This window comes from Pithys albifrons, chromosome 6, assembly GCF_047495875.1.
Source record: "Pithys albifrons albifrons isolate INPA30051 chromosome 6, PitAlb_v1, whole genome shotgun sequence".
Classification (NCBI taxonomy): Eukaryota; Metazoa; Chordata; class Aves; order Passeriformes; family Thamnophilidae; genus Pithys; species Pithys albifrons.
The window spans coordinates 36289901-36308144 of NC_092463.1; the positions used below are offsets into that span (position 1 = coordinate 36289901).

General features: G+C 36.9%; 1 protein-coding gene across 7 annotated transcripts in view; it reads left to right on the forward strand.

Moving 5' to 3' along the window:
- The window catches only part of PCNX1 (pecanex 1), an 88367-nt gene that overhangs the window by 56810 nt on the left and 13313 nt on the right, over positions 1 to 18244 (forward strand). For all 7 annotated transcript variants that reach the window (XM_071558217.1, XM_071558219.1, XM_071558220.1 and 4 more), the window contains 16 exons: positions 512 to 621; positions 2228 to 2333; positions 4111 to 4203; positions 5359 to 5509; positions 6138 to 6279; positions 7661 to 7838; positions 8217 to 8325; positions 8926 to 9055; positions 10140 to 10198; positions 10952 to 11167; positions 11567 to 11820; positions 12779 to 13009; positions 14361 to 14461; positions 15701 to 15851; positions 17133 to 17363; positions 17747 to 18021. In XM_071558217.1, coding sequence (XP_071414318.1) covers positions 512 to 621; positions 2228 to 2333; positions 4111 to 4203; positions 5359 to 5509; positions 6138 to 6279; positions 7661 to 7838; positions 8217 to 8325; positions 8926 to 9055; positions 10140 to 10198; positions 10952 to 11167; positions 11567 to 11820; positions 12779 to 13009; positions 14361 to 14461; positions 15701 to 15851; positions 17133 to 17363; positions 17747 to 18021 — 2537 coding nt within the window. The remainder of the gene's footprint in view (positions 1 to 511; positions 622 to 2227; positions 2334 to 4110; positions 4204 to 5358; positions 5510 to 6137; positions 6280 to 7660; positions 7839 to 8216; positions 8326 to 8925; positions 9056 to 10139; positions 10199 to 10951; positions 11168 to 11566; positions 11821 to 12778; positions 13010 to 14360; positions 14462 to 15700; positions 15852 to 17132; positions 17364 to 17746; positions 18022 to 18244) is intronic.

Sequence of the window (18244 nt, forward strand, 5' to 3'; positions counted from 1 at the left end):
AATTTGTACATATACCTCATTAGCCTTTTGTAAACACATCTGTTTAAGATAAACAAGCTTTAGCAAAGAATCACTGTCTCATTTTGCAGATCCAGTACAGATCATAAAAACAAAAATAAAGCCAGTGGTTAATCTGTATTCAGTTCATTAGGAAAAAATACATTCTGAGTCAAAACACATGTAACATGAAAAGTTGAGAATGGACTAAATGCAACTCTTAAGAACCTGTGGTCTTGAGGAATGCAGGAAATTCTTCATAAGTTTTATGAAAAATCATGACTCTTTAATGATTAAGATGGTATAGGCTTGAGAGATGTAGGCTGTGTTAGAGTTCCTGATCTATAGTTAGGTAAATATTGAACAATATTTTGGTACAAAAAGTCCTGGTTTATTTTTGTAGAATTGTAATTAATTTTTCCATACTTTTTACTATGATATACATAATTCTTGTGTGCCAGGTAAGTGATGTATACTTGTCTCCTTTTTATTAACATTTCTTTTCTGTTTCCAGGATTCCTGGGATGGGCAACATATTCCAGTTCTCTTCTCCATATTTTGTGGTTTGTTAGTGGCAGTATCGTATCATCTCAGCAGACAAAGTAGTGACCCTTCTGTACTTTTGTAAGTGACAATTTCTATCTCATACCCAAGGAACAAACAGGCTACAAGGAAAACTACTAATAATGTTATTAGTGTTGTGTGAACTTGCAGGCACCCTCATAATCAAAATGGTTCAGTAGTTAGAGAGATTCTCACATTTTGCATGTAGTTCCTCCTCTAACAACAGACTTTTTTGTGTCTTTTAGTAAGTCACTTACATGCCAAAATTCGGTTTAATTGCCTGCTGATGTTCTCCAAAACGCCAACAACATTTATTATTTCTGTATTTAAAGAGGTGTTCAGGGCACTGGTTTAAGCTGAAGTCCACATGGGGATTTTCTGGATAATTTCACTTCATTTGTTTGTGTTCTTATATTGAATATGCAACTAGTTTAATCTCAGATGCAAAACAATAAGGATCTGTTTTGGTAATGAGCATTCTCATCTAGTGTGGAGAAACAGGTTGCTATTCTGAGTTGGAGTATTCAGCTGATGCTACTGAGAGTGTTTCTGATTCAGTTAATAATTATGCATGTAAATCAGAATAGTTTCTGTAGGAGAAACACCTTCCCCACAATAGCCAATAGAACCTCAGCCACATACCTGGGTTATGCAGAGCTTCAACATGGATTTAATTTCAGCCATAATGTTGGGTGAATTTGATCATTAGTAGCCTGGGGTAGAATAGCGAGGGACCTCTTCTATGAACAAGGAGATTAATGATTCATGAGTGCTCATAGAGGGGGAGAATTCTTTGGGTTGACCACTAAACCTTGTCCTGTTACTCTGGTTCAGTTGTCTTTACTCAATTGGTATGAGGTCCTTGTCCCTGGATACTTGTTCTGTTCTTCTTTCCAAGTACAAAAGTCTGGGGGCCAGTGTTTGACCTGCAGATGCACCTATTTAGCCAGCTGTGGCACAGTTAAACACTGTAATAGATTGCAGATCTGGGACTCGTTCTGTAGTGATCTTCCTGTCCATAAAATGAAGTAATACTTCTGCACTACATAGGGTATTGTAAGAAAAATCACATTGAGGGGTTGAAGGACAGTTGGTAGTGGCTAGTGATGTTGCACATGGTCTTCTAAAAGCTTAAGTATTCATGTTTTTGTGCTTTAGTATCAGCAGGGGCTGCTGAGAATTTAGTTTTTTTGGCAGCATAGCTAATTGATTGATTAATCAGGGTAGTATGGATTTTTTGATTTTTTTCTTTCTGTTGAAGTTTGAATTAAACTAAAGAATTCATGTTTTTCTAACTGGTATTGACAAATAGACCACTTCTACATTTTGCACATTTCTGCTCAGTTATTTATGGATTCGAGTTTTGTTTCATGACTGCTAAGAACTTCATGTAAAATTCAATTTTTGTGCCATTACTGCTGTGGCTATTACAGAAACTGCTGTTTGAACATCTGGCTGCTGTTCTTTAATAGTGGTCATTCTGTGCAACAGAGAACTAATTGTTTTATAAAGTAGAGATGTCTGTGTATTTGCCTAGGTATGGGAAGGCATTGCCAGAATTAATCTTTGTTGTGATCAACTTGTAATAGAACTTCTGACTTCATTATTGGTCTAAAACCACATAGAACAATGCACGCCTTTCAATGAGTGTTTTCTTTTCTTTAAGCTCTTTAGTGCAATCAAAATTTTTTCCTAATTCTGAAGACAAAAACCCTGAGGATCCTCTGTCTGAAGTAAAAGATCCTTTACCTGAGAAGCTTAGAAATTCTGTGGTAAGTAGGTGCTTTCTGGTTTTTGGGTTTGGTTGTGTTTTTGTTGGTTTTTTTAAATTCGATTTAAGTATTTGCTTTGTGTTGGTTTGCATAGCAGCAATCTGAGTCTTGCTTAGCACTTGTCACCATGGTGCTGGTTAGACTGGATATCTGAGCATTTCAGGTCTGCAGGTGAACTGATGTGCTACACAGAGTGTAATGCTCATATTGCATTACTTACATACTTTATATATATTTAGAAGTAGACATGAGAGAATTGGAATTCCCTGGTGTGATTTCAGTGAAGTGTCACTGAGGATTTTCTTCTAGCTCATTGATGGTAATAATAAATGATGTTTGGTTTTGTGCAGAAGTTAGTGGGGAAAGAGTTAATGGTGGCAAAACGATATTAACTCAGTATTTCATAATGTGAGGAAGAGCTTTGTGCTTGCTGTTCCAGAAGTAGAAAATAAAAATGAGCATGGGAAGTGTCATGGGGCTTTTTGTGGTTTGTTTGGGGTGTTACTGTCTTTGCTTTCTCTGGGAGCACATGTAACCCATTCCATTTCTTTAAGCACATACTTTGAAATTTTAGTACCAACTCACTCTATTTTATGGAAATAATATGTAAAGATGATTCATTTTCACACAGTAAAAGACTTAAGCTTATTGGGTTTAATTTGTACAAAAGGTTGAATGTTCACTTATCTTTGTGTAGGGTTTGGCTGTAGGGTAGGAATAGTATAACTGGGTTTCTCATAAGACCACAGGCACAAGCATGATGAGGTGCAGTGTGTGGGAATGCCAAATAAATATTTAGAACAGAGAAACTGCAATTCTTTTAACACTTAACAGGAGAGAATGAAAGGAGGTATAAGCTCCTCTGTAATTCTCAAACTGGCGTTAGTCTCCAAGGGGCCAGGGGAGCTGAGGATTTTGATGCAATCTTTCTTCCAGTGGTTTTTAGAATCGGGACTAACTGATTTTTTAAAAAAAAGTAAGGTGTAGGCGAAGAAGTTAAGGGTTTGCAGCAGTAGTTGCTCTGTGTTCTTATTTGGCTGGTTTTGGAGTAGTTAATCCCTTCAAGGATTTTCTGGTCTGTGAATGTTGGAGTTGCAGTGGCTCTGAGTACATATTGCCCTCTTGTGGCCTAGTCTGGTGTTACTAGTTTGGTGAATTTTTTTGCTCGTCATGAAAACAGTGGCATGTTTTCAGTTTTTAAAAGGTAATGGGAAATTCAAACTCATTCCTCAGGGTGATTCCATAGCTATTCTTTACCCTCCTGCAAGGAACGGGATAAAGGGTTTAAGCCTCATTATTTCACCTGGTTGATAGCTCTGCCTAGGCATCACTCTTCCAGAGCTCTAAATTATCTCCATAATTTAAGCAATTCTTAGATGATGAAGGGGAGTTTTGATTGTCCCTTCCAGCATTTTCATCAGTGCTTTATGGAGGGCAGTTGCTACACCCCCTCATAGTCCAGAAAGAGAAACAGAATATGTTGGGTGTTTTGATTTGTCCTTCGCTGCTATTGATATGCAACTTTCCACTTAACTTACTTAAATTCATGCTCTTAGCTGTAAGATTTGTATGTGAAATTTCTGGCAACTTCAATGGAAGTAATTAACACTGGCATAATTTGAAGATCTTTAATCAGTTTCAATGTTACTGTGCATGTGTATTAACAAGGTATTTAAAGGTTAAACTTGATGGTCTTGGACTATTTTCTAACTTTAATGATTCTGAGAGAACAACCAAAGCTGGTATTTTCTAAAATTATTTTATTTTGACTCTGCAGAGTGAACGATTGCAGTCTGACCTGATTGTGTGTATAGTCATTGGTGTACTCTATTTTGCAATTCATGTCAGTACAGTATTTACAGTTTTACAGGTAAGGTGTTGCTTCATGTCTTTCACTTGCCTTCTGTACGCAAATACTTTGATGTGATACAAGCTTATTCTGGTAGTTCACTGAGTCTCCTCACTGGTTTTAGATTGTCTTTAAATATAGAGTGACAAGTACATGACTGAAGTTCTTCATATTTATCGTCTTCCCCCTTTCTTTCCTAGTTTCTTCTTACATTCTGGACTTTTATTTTAGCCTCTGACCCAAAACACCCTCTTTTGTTTCATCTATCTCAGTTAAAAATGTCAGGATAATTTTGGAATTAGGAAGAATGAAACTTAAACAAATCTCTTAAACTTTTTTTTTCCCTTTAAAGTTTGAAGGGCTGAACCTTTATCCTGCTGTTGCCTAAAATAAAGTAAAAAACTTATTTTAACAAGCATATGCATTTACGTAGCTTCATGTTTTCGAGTGAAGTGCCCTACTTAAGCAGGTGTACTAGTGTTTCTAAGGAAAATCTCTTCTGTTGTATGGCTGAACTTCAGCACTCCTCTGGAATGTTGCTTTCCCCCATGTGTGAGAAAATTGGCCATATGTTCTTCACGAGTTGTATAGTCTAACAGGCTTAGGCTTCACAGAATTCAGAAAGACCTTATGACAAGGTAATGCGATCCCAATTTTGCTGTGACTTATCTAGAAAACTGGAGAAAATTTTAACGTATGGAAAGCATTATTGTGAAATCCAACCTTTGTACCATATCAATACTGCAGGCTTTTGTGACTTGTGTGAAAGTGTTTGGTCTTGTGGGAGGCTTCTTGCCTTCTCAAGAGAATATGAAATTAATAATTTCTTTTTGCTTATACCTCGTTTTATCTATCAGATGGAAATGTAAATTGGGTTCAGCCTTTAGAGAATAATACCTTTTATAAAAAGCATATGGATCAGAAGTAATGGACTATGAAGGAAGATTGGTGTACTGTTTTTACTTTAAAATACATTTCTACTTCATAGTAACTTGTTAGATACAGAGGTTTTCTTGTTTTATCTTTAAATTGGTAGTACAGTCATGCATGAAGAAATACGTTTCCCACCTAGTATTACAGGAGCACCTCCCTAGATGCTGGAAAAAGTATTACATTGTTAGTATATTATTTTGTTTATAAAACATAAGCCTTAATTTCTTCAATTCTTCTTTTTAGCCTATTTTAAGTTATGTTCTCTATGCATTGGTGGGTACAGTAGGCTTTGTGACCCATTATGTTCTGCCTCAACTGCGAAAGCAACTTCCTTGGCATTGCTTTTCTCACCCACTGCTGAAAACCAAGGAATACCATCAGTTTGAAGTGCGAAGTAAGTACTGTTTGTGATGCTTTTTTGAACTTGCTGTAGTTGCTTACAAGGATGTAACATCTTCCAGTTTGGTCCCTGTAACTTAGATTAACATAACTTTTGACATAAACTCTTCTAGACTATATTGTATAATAAAAATTCTTATTTTATTTTGCATTAATCTGAAACATACTTGACAATTCTTGTAGAAGTTTAAAAAATGTTCTCAAGTCATAGACATTTGTGTTGACAGGTTATGTAGGCTCTTCTGTATTGAAGAGTTGTAAATCAGAAGTCTTCTGGATTGAATGTGGTTGGAAAACATCCTTTTGCATGAAATAAAATGCATAATGTCGAACAGCTTTGTCAGTACCAATGTTGAGATTATTGAAGAGATAGCAACCCAGTTTGTTTCCTTCCATGTACAGTAAACAAGTAGCTGTATGAACAGTGCACAAACTGTACTGGCGCTTCTGACAGTAGCTTAGAATGAGCTTTGCTGTATTTTGGTTAAGTAAAACTATGAAAGTCCAGTGTGAGAGTACAGTTAATGTTTGGCTCCACAAACTACTTGGTTCAAGAATCTTTATTCTGTTAAGAGTTGTATTTGACAGTGCCATCTGATTTTCTTTTTAATATATCTTGATAGATGCTGCGCATGTTATGTGGTTTGAGAAACTTCACATTTGGCTCCTTTTTGTAGAGAAGAATGTTATCTATCCACTGATAGTCCTCAATGAGCTTAGTAGCAGCGCTAAGAATATTGCTAGTCCAAAGAAACTGGATACTGAGTAAGTAGAAAAGGCTATCAAGTCATCTTCAGTATGTCTGCTGTGGTGGGAAATTAACTAGTGAGTTCTGGCCTCAATGGGAAGACAGTTGATACTATTGTCTTAAGATTAAGGCAAGGAATAAATCAAGCTTTTCTTTATTTGAAAACCCTTATAAAGCCAAGTCACCTTGCTGACTTAAACTGATGGAGTATTACAGTATTAAACTAGGAACGCTCACAAAGATGAATCATTCAATTCATAGCATATACTGTAAAGATTGCAGTAGTGTTACAACAGAGTTTCCTTGTTCATCGTTGGAGTCTGTAGTATGATTATCCAGACACAAGTTCAAGATAATGGTGATACGTTCTGTATTTTATTAGATGTAAATTTCAGACTTGTGTAGCCTCTCTTCAGCTTTGTTCCCTCATCAAGGAATTCCCAGGCCTAGCCCCTAAGTATAATCCATAGCCAGATGGATTTGCACACTGCTGCTTAAATTAAGCCTTTGTTATAATCCCTTATACATGACTGTCTGAGCAAGTGAGAGTTCAATAATAGGCCCTGCAATTTTTTGTCTTAAAGTAGTAGTAACCAGGTAACTTTTTTGGATTTGAAGTTCTATTGAGTTAGCACAGAAGAGAAACTAGATCTCGAAGCCAAACGGAATATGTATTGAAAGGGAGTGGGGGACTGGGTATTAGGTTTTTTTTTTGGTTGTGGGTTTGTTGGCTTTTTTAATTTTAATCCCTGCATCTAGTAAGTTCTTACCTTGTGCTCGTTATCACTGTCACTACAAGACCTCTAGGAGGAATATGGCCATTATACTACTTCAAATCATTTTGTTTTATAATCCTTCGATCTGTCAGTTACTGTCTCAGGGAAAAAGAATTAAATTGCAGTTCCCCTGGTAGAAACTAGAGCAGTATAGTCAAGCAAGAAATGATAATCCAGTGTTCGTTAACATTCTCTTGATGATTAATCTAGCAATTTTGCATTTCAGTATTCCTTTTTGCATTTCAGCATTCATAAAGTTGGTCTTTAATTTAATTTCTCTTCACAATACAAGGATATTTCATCTCTAAATTTTTTTTCTAGTGTCACTCTTACAAGTAATGCTAATCCTTGAATAATGATTGGCTTCAGAATACTGATAAAAAGACTTGCTAATCTTTAAAAAACAAAACAACAACAAAAAACCCAAACAAAGCAGCAAATCTGAAGTTGTCTTTAAAAAAAACAACAAACCAGTGCCCTCCTCTCCCAGTTGCAAAAGCGAACTCAAATCTAAACCTTGAGTTTGGAGAGATTGGTGTTTCATGGCAGCAACAACTTAAGTGGTCTTTAAAGGCCTTTGAGACAGCAGATGGTAACTGTTTTATGTGAATTTCTTACACAGGTTGGGTGCTTTAATGATCACCATAGCTGGCTTGAAGTTACTGCGTTCATCATTCAGTAGCCCAACGTGCCAGTATGTCACTGTTATTTTCACAGTGCTCTTCTTTACTTTTGATTACAAAAGTTTTACTGAGACCATGCTGCTAGATCTCTTCTTCATGTCCATACTCTTCAGCAAGGTAACTTTAACTCTGTTCCTGGGTGTTTCAGGTTATCCAAAGGGAAAAACAGATAGTCCTAACTGATAAGTACTTTGCAGATCCTCAGTCTTATTTGTGCTGCAGTCGATATGCTGTAATGCAGCTAAGACTTGTCCTTACCAAAGCATTTTTGTTGGCTTGAGAGTCCATATGTAACTTTTTTAACATCTACTGAGTTTCTGTTAGTAGAACAATGAAGTGCATATTATGTTACTTGCTTTTGTAATTACATCCCTTTTCGAAGTCTGAAGAGGGATGACCAGTGAATTCCTCAGGATGTTTGTGTACTGCAAAGCATATTGATTCTTAGTCACAACACTGAATTGTTTTTCTCTCTCTTTTTTTCCCCCCCTGTAGCTTTGGGAACTCTTCTATAAATTGAGATTTGTATATACCTACATTGCTCCTTGGCAGATTACATGGGGATCTGCCTTCCACGCGTTTGCCCAACCCTTTGCTGTGCCACGTATCCTTTCAAATGCAGGCTTTCTCCTGAAGTTCTGTATTTATAACTTCTGAAAAATGCCTTATAGTGGATTATGTATTATGGGGTAAATCTACTGAAGGAACAAGTTTGTCTTGTGAGTGTTTATAAAAAACCTGCACCTGTTCTGCTTTGTTACAGTGCTGTGAATTACACAGTAGCAGATAAAGAAAGAATAGAATCCTGGAATAAAGAAAACTGTGGAGCAGAATTCATTCTGAAAACAACATAGCTTTTCTTCTGACAGCCATTCTTTTATGGGAGCCGCTGTGCTTTTAGTTCTTGGGTTGCATTTTAAACTTCTGTAGACTGGTCTGAATGGAACGGAGTGTTAATATTCTCAGTAGAATTTTTGAGTTATTACCATGTCCAGTGCCCAATTTCCATCTATTTCTGGTTTTTAAAAGAAAAAGAAAGCCCTTATTGCTGGAGGTACTGCAAAGGCGTTTTGCTGCTGCATAGAAATTCACAGAGATCTTGCTTTGCTCTGTATTTGGTGTTGCTGTCTGTATCAGGTACTATCACAGAAGCTTAATAAAAAAGTAGTTTTTGGTTGGCTTTCCTTAATTCTCTTACCTACAGATTCTGCCATGTTGTTTGTCCAAGCAGCTGTGTCAGCTTTCTTCTCTACTCCATTGAATCCTTTCTTGGGAAGTGCAATATTCATCACTTCATATGCCAGGCCTGTCAAATTCTGGGAAAGAGACTACAAGTAGGTGAAGCAAGATTTTTGAAGTTTGTAGTTTGTTTTTAATGTGAATATGTATAAATGTGTTGATTATTGGATTTTGTTGTGGGTTTTTTGGTTACCAATTTCTGCTATATTTTCACTCAGAGAAAACTGGTGTATAGTGCTAAAAATTTTCAAGGAACTTGTTTCTGAAATACTGTAGTAGATGTTTTTTGCAGTAGGAACAAACTTGGTTCAGCTGCTTAAAGTAATTTCTACTTAGAGGTATGCCATCCTGGTGGTTTTTAATCATAAAATTTATACTATTGCAAGACGCAATTTTAATCAGAAAGTGGATTTATGTATGAAAAGCTTTTAGGGAGCACTTCATAAATGTCTTTTACCTGTGCTCATTATTGCTTAGCTCATAGCAAAATTGGCTAAACACAACATAAAAATCCTTTAAAGTCAATGTTTTTTGATCAAGGTGGGGTCAGTAGTAAAAGAATCTACGTGTCAGATTATATCTACTTTTGTTTTATTTCTCTGAAGTTCGCTATTGTTGATAGAGTATCCAGCCAGTAAAATACTGTATAGAGCAAGCAGTATAGGGCAAGATGAGTAGATATTTCTGGTATTTATGGATATTTATTATTTCCCCTCTAATATTAGGACAGTTTAAATACAATGTTCCAAATCTTAGATTAAAGAGTTATGGTTGTACCTTCAGACAATGAAATAGCAACTGTTTGAATATTGCTCTTTCAGTAAAGTCTACTGGAATGTTAGCTGTTCTAATTTAATTGTTCTTAAGTTTATTTCTCACATCTAAAGCTTTATATCTATCTAAGAAAATGCATACATGTATCTAAAGTGAATTGATGTTTCTATGACTGTCTACTGTGGCCAAAGTGTATTAGGTATTATAATGCTATCAATAGGCAGAAAATGCTTTTACCTATGAGAAGACTAGCAAATTTGATTATGAAATTATTTTAACACAACTTCTTGAAACTATTTGTGTGAATATTCTTTAGCAAGTTTTATATCAGTAGTTTCTTTCTTTAGACTTTTTTCTTACAGGAATACATTTTTTATTAAGTATGCTTTACTTTATTCCCTTCAGCACAAAGCGTGTGGATCATTCAAATACTAGACTGGCTTCACAGCTTGATCGGAATCCAGGTAACTTTCCTACTCTGATTTTGGTGCTTGGTTTGGAGGGGTTTTTGAGATTAATTTTATGGGACATGGGGGGACAATTTGGAAAGTGGAAGTGGGTTGGTGTATTTCTTTTTTTTTCTTGAGGGGTGAGTTTTTTTAGTGGCATTTTTTTTAAAGGTAAGTGGCTTTTATGGGATTTTTATAGGATTCATAATCAGTTTACCATCTGATCTTCTTTAACCCTGCCCAATCTTTCTGTTGCTCTGTCTAGTGTTATTTTCTCCTCCATAATTTCTCTTGATTTATTCTTTCCCATGTTTTGTAATTTCACCCTTACCTTTGTGTTCCTTATTTTCTTTATGTGTAATTGTAGCATGTGTCAAGTAGTTTTACTTTTTATTCCTGAGTAATTAAAAAAGTGCCAAGTGTTATTTGAGACTAGGACAGCAGTCATTACCGAGATACTTCTGTGCTCATTTACTTTTGCACTTCATTATCTTGATTAGGCTGATGGGAGATTCATGAGTGGAACTGAAGTAATAACTTGGAAAATGGAGGAGTGACTAAGAAAAAATTTGATTTAAAATACAAATGTCACTTGGCATTCATTTGGAGTACTTGTTCCTTGAAAAAGAAGGAAGGGGAGGGTGGAGTATGACCTTGAAACAACATTACTGTTAAGAAAAATGTAGGCTTCAATGTGAGGTGATAATTAACATTCAAGCTTGATGTTTTTCTGCAGATTCAGATAACCCAAAATCAATCTTCCTGCAGGTTCAGATGATAACAACCTGAATTCTATCTTCTATGAACATTTAACCCGTTCCCTTCAGCACAGCTTATGTGGAGACTTGTTATTGGGTCGCTGGGGAAACTATAGTACTGGGGACTGCTTCATCCTAGCCTCTGACTACCTCAATGCACTAGTACACCTTATAGAGATAGGAAACGGCCTGGTCACCTTCCAGCTGAGGGGGCTTGAATTCAGAGGTGAGTGCCTTGCTCTTCCTTAACTGTCTGTATTAAAAACTGTCTGTGCTTCTGCTTTGGAAACTGAAATTATTTTCAGTTCCGTCCTGTAAATTAATTGCCTTGAAAATGGACTGTAGGACCTCTTGATGTTCCTGTCACTTAATGCTAAGTCCTCTTTCCATTTTAGTGCAATATGGCTGCCATAATCACTTCTTAGAGAAACCCAACTAAAAGATGATCCTAGAGTGGTAAATTAAGCTATCAACATCTTTTGTGTTCATTGGCAGATAGTTCACTTAGTGTTAAAAAGTGTAATTGGAAATGGATAGAATTTTAAACTCTTTTAAACACGAGTTCACTGTAAAGCAATCATATAAAGCCTTCAACACTTCGTTCGTTTCTCTGTTTTCTGCTAAGGAACTTACTGTCAGCAACGAGAAGTAGAGGCCATCACTGAAGGTGTAGAGGAAGATGAAGGGTTTTGTTGCTGTGAACCAGGCCACCTTCCTCACATGCTTTCCTTTAATGCTGCCTTTGGGCAGCGTTGGCTGGCTTGGGAAGTGCTTGTGACAAAGTATGTTCTGGAGGGTTATAGCATCACTGACAACAGTGCAGCTTCCATGCTTCAAGTCTTTGATCTCCGGAAAATTCTCACAACTTACTATGTTAAGGTACGTTTCAGATCAGTACAACCCTCAGGGGAAGATGGGTTGAATTACACCTGAGAACTGCTGAATGTCTTGAACTTCTCGTGTTTTCATATGAGGATCATGGAATGTGATGATTATTATGGATGTATGAACATCTTTTTCAAAGGAGGACAGTTTGTTGTAGTGACGGTGACTCAGTTACTGTGGTGCATGAGCAGGACAATGACCCTGGAGTCTAGATCAAAGAGAGGACACTTCCTAGCTGAAGCTGGAATAGAAAAGTGAAAAATATAACCCAAATATAATAGCTCCGTTGTAAATGAAAAGTTAAATAGGTTGTTTCTCTTGGAGAAAGTCAAATTTCTTTGGTCTTTATAAGCTGTCCAAACCCATCTTTGAGACTTAAAAGAGAAAGAGGGCCCTGCCTTGCAGTTTGAAGAGGGGTTTAGGCCTCAGACCCTTGAGATAATCAGTGTACTAATTGAGCTCTTTCATAAGCTACTCGTTTTCAGAGAGCTTAGAATTTTCAGGTTAAAATACTTTCAAGATGCTCTCATACGCACACAAGTTGTTGGGTTCCCCAGCACAAGAGTCTTAAAGTGTTCTGTGTTTTAGCACTACTTTTTTTAGAATTCTTTAGAAATTGAATATCTAAGCCTCCATGTTAACTAGATAAAAGGTTTTATGTATTTGTTTTCTGCAAAAAATTGCAGTGAGGGCCCTGTCCCATCCTTTTTTCCTTTCTTTGTTCCTTCAGTGTAGGCTTCAGAAATCTTGACAGTCTTTGAAAGAATCCTTCATATTCCACCTATGAGTTTTCTGTGCCAATCTGTTGCACCTATGAGCTAAATAAATGTCACTGTGTGTCAGTTTTGTTCATTCTCAGGCAAATAATGCAAATAAGTTGAAACAATTGAGAATTACTGACTGAGTTTTTAAAATTTCAATAATGACTCATTATTAACTACTGCTGTTTCAGGGAATCATCTATTATGTCACGACATCCCCCAAGCTGGAGGAGTGGTTAGCTAATGAGACAATGCAGGAAGGCCTGCGGTTGTGCACAGACCGCAATTATGTCGATGTAGACCCAACATTTAACCCCAATATTGATGAGGATTATGACCACCGTCTGGCAGGGATCTCAAGAGAGAGCTTCTGTATGATATATTTGAACTGGATAGAATATTGCTGCTCTCGAAGAGAAAAGGTAAGTATGGACATGAGAAAAGCCATTTACTATTCTATGACAGTCTCATTTTTTCCTATTGGTTTGACTTACAGGCTCGTGTAATGCTGATTTTTAAAATAAATATGTGTAATTGAAGAATCATTGTAATGGTGTTGATCTTCCACTTTTGAGATGCGAATTTAATAAATTCTCTAATTAGTGTATGGGTTAACCAGTTCATGAATAAATTTCTTTTGCCAGCTCAAATCAATCAGTTGAATCTGTCAGGCATTTATCTACATACAAAAGGGTATGTTTACAGAACTGATGTTTTGTGCTTAGAGGTCAGTGTTCACAAATCAACCCTAAATTAAACAAAAAAGTGCCAAAACAAAACCCCCTAAAATCCCAAATACCTGTGGCCAGCTAATAAGACTGGCTACTTCTTTTTTCAGTGACCATACTGTATTATTTCTTTGAACCACTGGAATTACTGGCTTGTGAAAGGGATCATCCTGTGTTCAACCATTTCTTCTCTCCAAAATCCTTCCACCTTTTAAACAGGAGGATGGTTGTAGAGGAGTGCCTTGACATCTTACTGTTTAAAAAATAACTCTGTGTGGTCTAGTCAAATTAGTGTTGCCTTTGAGAATAAGCAGAAATTGATTGAGATTAAAGGGACAGGAATATAATTGGAATTTATGTGTTTAATGAAGACTCCAAGACTTAAGAGTTCAGTTTTGCTTTGGAGGAAAAAGATCGATATGAAACTCACTTGAACAGGAATAAGACTTAGTGTCTTGCAGTCAAATGACAAACAACAGCAAAAGAAAATAGTTTTCCTCCATGGTCATGAAAGACTTTGTGTATGTATTGAAAGTCAGATATAATAATTTAGTTGAATGATGCAATTTTCTAGAGCATTGTATATGCTATACAGGTGCTACTGGCTTTGAATTGAGAGCAAGTTTATCCAGACTAAAGCTGTAGTCCAGAGAAGCTTTCAGTTAAATCAGGATTGAATACTTGTAGCCAGTTAGAATCCAATGTATTCACTAAAAATATTTTTGTCCAAGCCCTGTAATTTTGCTGATCAGCAATTGGTTTACAAGATATGCAGTATCCTTGAGGAATGTAGCACACATCTGTTCAGTTTACAATTTGTCTTATTTCAAGTAATGGTATACATGTGTTTGCCTTTCCAATATTCTTAAGTACTTTCAAAACTCTAGCTTAGACTTAGACACCACTGGCGTGGTGTGTTCATGTGCACACTTGAGTTTGTGAACTGTTATTGGTTTTGGGTCTTTTTCTGGCTGAGTTGTCTTTTTTAGTCATGACTTCCTTATTCCATTCACTTGACTTACTATTTTTCTTTTGTTATTATAAGCCACTGGATTCAAGCAAAGACTCGCCCCTAGTGACATTGTGTTACGGACTGTGTGTTCTGGGGCGGAGAGCATTGGGAACAGCTTCACATCACATGTCTAGGTAATAAAATAATGTTGTTGTAAGCTTCCCATCCTCAAAATCCCTCTGAGTTCACAGATTAGGTGTTAGATGAGTACCTTTTCATAAAAGAAATAGATAATTAATGTCATCTTCCCTTAAACTGGACAGACTTGCTGTGTAATTTGTCTTCATTACAACAGCCAATGTAACATAACGAGAGAAAAGCAAAAGAGGAAGAACTTTAATTTGAGCATCTTGTTTTATCATACTAATGCAAGATGAGAATTCTGGTGTGGGTAAGGACTAATAATAACCAATGGAGAAAAATAAACAACAATTGATTGAGTTTTGAAAGTAAGCTCCGTTTGCTGCACCAAGTAGGTGCCTTGTATGGAATAAGGGAAAAGAGGAAGGTTGCTTAAAAGGAAGAGCTCATATCTTAGACTAGTCTGCTGTGATAAGTTTCACAGTTTAGCTGGCTCAGTGGCAAGTTGGTTGTGTTTTATACAAATCTTCTTCAGCTCAACTCTGTTGTCGTATGGGATTGTCTTTCTTGCAGGCTGGCATCTCCAGCTTTAGAAGTCCAGATAATATAGTTACATGTTTCAGGAAATCACAAGGTGATGGTTGAAAAAGAAAATAAAAGGCATAATGAGCTGCAGAAGCTATTGGTCAGCTGGGTGCTGACTGTAAAACTGTTCTGCTTCACTTCCAGGGCAAATGTTGACTAATTCTTCTAAGTACCAGCCAACTGCCTCCTGAAGGTCTTGAGGATACACAGTTGAACGAGTGCTCAGAGCATATTTGATTTTTCACTCTTAAAGTTAGCTTAGTAATTGAAAACAGTGCCTTTAAGCATGAAAAGTCAACAAGATTTTTATTTCATACTAAAGCATGCAGAACTGAAGTTACATATTCTCCAATGTGTTACATACCTTGAAAAGTTCTCTCTAAAAATCTTCAGAAGGAAGTCAGGCAATCCTTATGGTGTTCCTGTTTACTTTAGTCCCTGTAAATAGTCTGTTGCATATGGCTTGTTCGTTACCTGTTCAGAGCACATAGACATCTCATGTCCAAGTTTTGCTTACATGCCATGTGCATCTTTTACTCATATATTCTTCTCCCTGTCTTATCCTGTACCTTATCTTTCTGGAGAAGAACTGTGTGCTTTTCTGCACAGCTCAGTATTTTCCGTTCTTTTCAGCAGTGATAACTGTGGATATGTTTGTGTTTCTGTTAATATGTGCTTGTTTCTTCATGATTTTTTCCCCTCAACAGTAATCTGGAATCCTTCTTGTATGGCCTCCATGCCCTATTTAAGGGTGACTTCCGTATATCTTCAATTAGAGATGAGTGGATCTTTGCTGACATGGAATTGCTGAGGAAAGTAGTGGTTCCTGGAATTCGGATGTCACTTAAGCTACATCAGGTAAGAGATTACACAGAAAGATGTATCCAGTTCTCTTTATTTCTGTGCATTTGTTCTTTTAAAAATAAATGTCTGGGAGAGAGAAAGAAGAGGATGAGAATAAAAGGCTTGTGATAGAGATTGACAGCAGAAAATGAGAGAATGTCATGTGTTGTCCTTGATTTATGATAGCTCAAGGTGCTACAGAGGAAAAGCCATTTATGCTCAAAACTTGAAGATTGCATTAAATGTAGATCAGAGAACATGTAAAGCCCTGTTTCGTACCTATCTAGAGATATTTACCTTATAAACAGCTTCTCTGATAATTTCCCCCTCTCATCCCTCTACCCATATGCAGTTGGCTTAAAGGTTATCAAGCATTCAAAGCTGCACAGCCTCTCCTCCAATGGGACTTGTTTTTCTTGTTCTTTTACTTTGAAGTGTTGTAATGACAGGCTTCAGCTGAGAATGAGAAGGCTGCTTTTGAATAAGCTGAAATTAGAGTTGGTCTTTGTTCATCTTCACCCTCACTTCATTATAGTCTCAAATTCTGTCCAGTGCACGTATTAACTCAGCAAGCATGGGAAAGTGTATACCTTAACAATAAGCACTCTGTAAGGAGAGAAAAGTATTGGTACTCTGGAAGAATAGATTGCTTGAAAATCACAGTAAGTAGGCAAATCTTAATTGCACTTTTAAAATTATTAAAGGTTCTTTTTTTTTGCCTTCATGGCAGTCTAGAAGTCCCCCAAAGCTAACAGTGATTGAATCAACTCCTTCATGTAACACAAACTCTCTGAATTCAACAGAATGTGTGTTAGGAGTACATACAAGGAACCATAAAAATTACATCATCATTGTTGAAACCAACAGAAGTACCACTTCAACAACTCTGAAGTGCTCTCAGAGGGTTACTGTGCAGAATGCACTTGAATTAAGTCAGAGAATGAAAAGTGGGAAAAATACAGATCAGTCTAGCAATTAAAAAAATTGTTTTTTCTGAACATTATTGTGTTAATCTGTGAAAGGTTTTTGTTTGCTTGCAGTGCAATAGCATATCCAGGCTTCAGCCAGTGTTGGAAATTTAGCTACTAACCACAGTCCTTTTTAAAACAGAAAGTAGTGTGACCTAGTACTGAATTGAACTTGCAGATTTTGTGTTTCTATTTGACTGGTAGTATTGTAGGTTGTCTTGATTGTATCTGATGCTGAAGAAGTTGAGGTGTGAAATGTTTGGTTTTTATATGTGGTTACATCTGAAATGTTAATCGTATCTTATTGAATATATATTCTTGGAATCAGGACCACTTCACTTCTCCAGATGAATATGATGACCCTTCCGTCCTTTATGAAGCTATAACAACTCATGAAGAAAACCTGGTTATAGCACATGAAGGGGACCCCGCTTGGCGGAGTGCAGTTCTTTCCAATTCTCCATCCCTTCTTGCTCTGCGTCACGTGATGGATGATGGCACCAATGAATATAAAATTATTATGCTGAATAAGCGGTATCTCAGTTTCAGGGTCATTAAGGTAAGCTTTGTGCACATTTCACCAAGTGACAGTATGTTCTGCTGTGTTTTAATAACTATACCAAGCGGATGCTTGAACTCATATCTTTACCATTTAGTTATTGCTAGGGCTTCTGTTTCTCATACAGTGCAAGTATTGTGTCAGAAAATCAGTTCCTTCTGTCTTAAAATATCCTATTTCTCATCCCATTCTTAGATTTGCTTTATTCTTGCTGTTGCAGCCTGTGTCCCTAAGTTCAGCCCGTTAAGGAAGAGCATATGAATGTTTGCAGTTCTGCAGTGCATTATCGTGTATGCTCACGAAGGCTTTTTTATAGCACAGCAGCTGCCACACGCTCTCGTTGCTCCACTTTCTGACGCAGCCTCTCTACTTGGCTTTTGCAGGTGAATAAGGAGTGTGTGCGTGGCCTGTGGGCAGGACAACAGCAGGAGCTTGTCTTCCTGCGTAACCGTAATCCAGAGAGAGGAAGTATCCAAAATGCTAAACAAGCTCTGAGGAACATGATTAACTCCTCTTGTGACCAGCCAATTGGATACCCAATCTATGTCTCACCTCTGACTACTTCTTATTCAGATAGTCATGAACAGCTAAAGGACATTCTTGGGGGAGCCATCAGTTTAGGAAACATCAGAAACTTCATAGTGTCTACATGGCACAGGTGAGCTGAGGAAATGAGTTCTCATTATTATGTGTTCATGCTCTTGTACTCCATTCATTAATCCTGTAAAGGCCCAACACAACATAATTTATAATCGGTTCTGTAACATTAAATACGCTTTGAGTTTCATTTGGGGCACATCGGTAGCATATGGCAACTGCTTTGGAGCAGGATTAATCTTCAAGGCTGAGTAATACACCACAAACTATGCAAATGAGAGCTG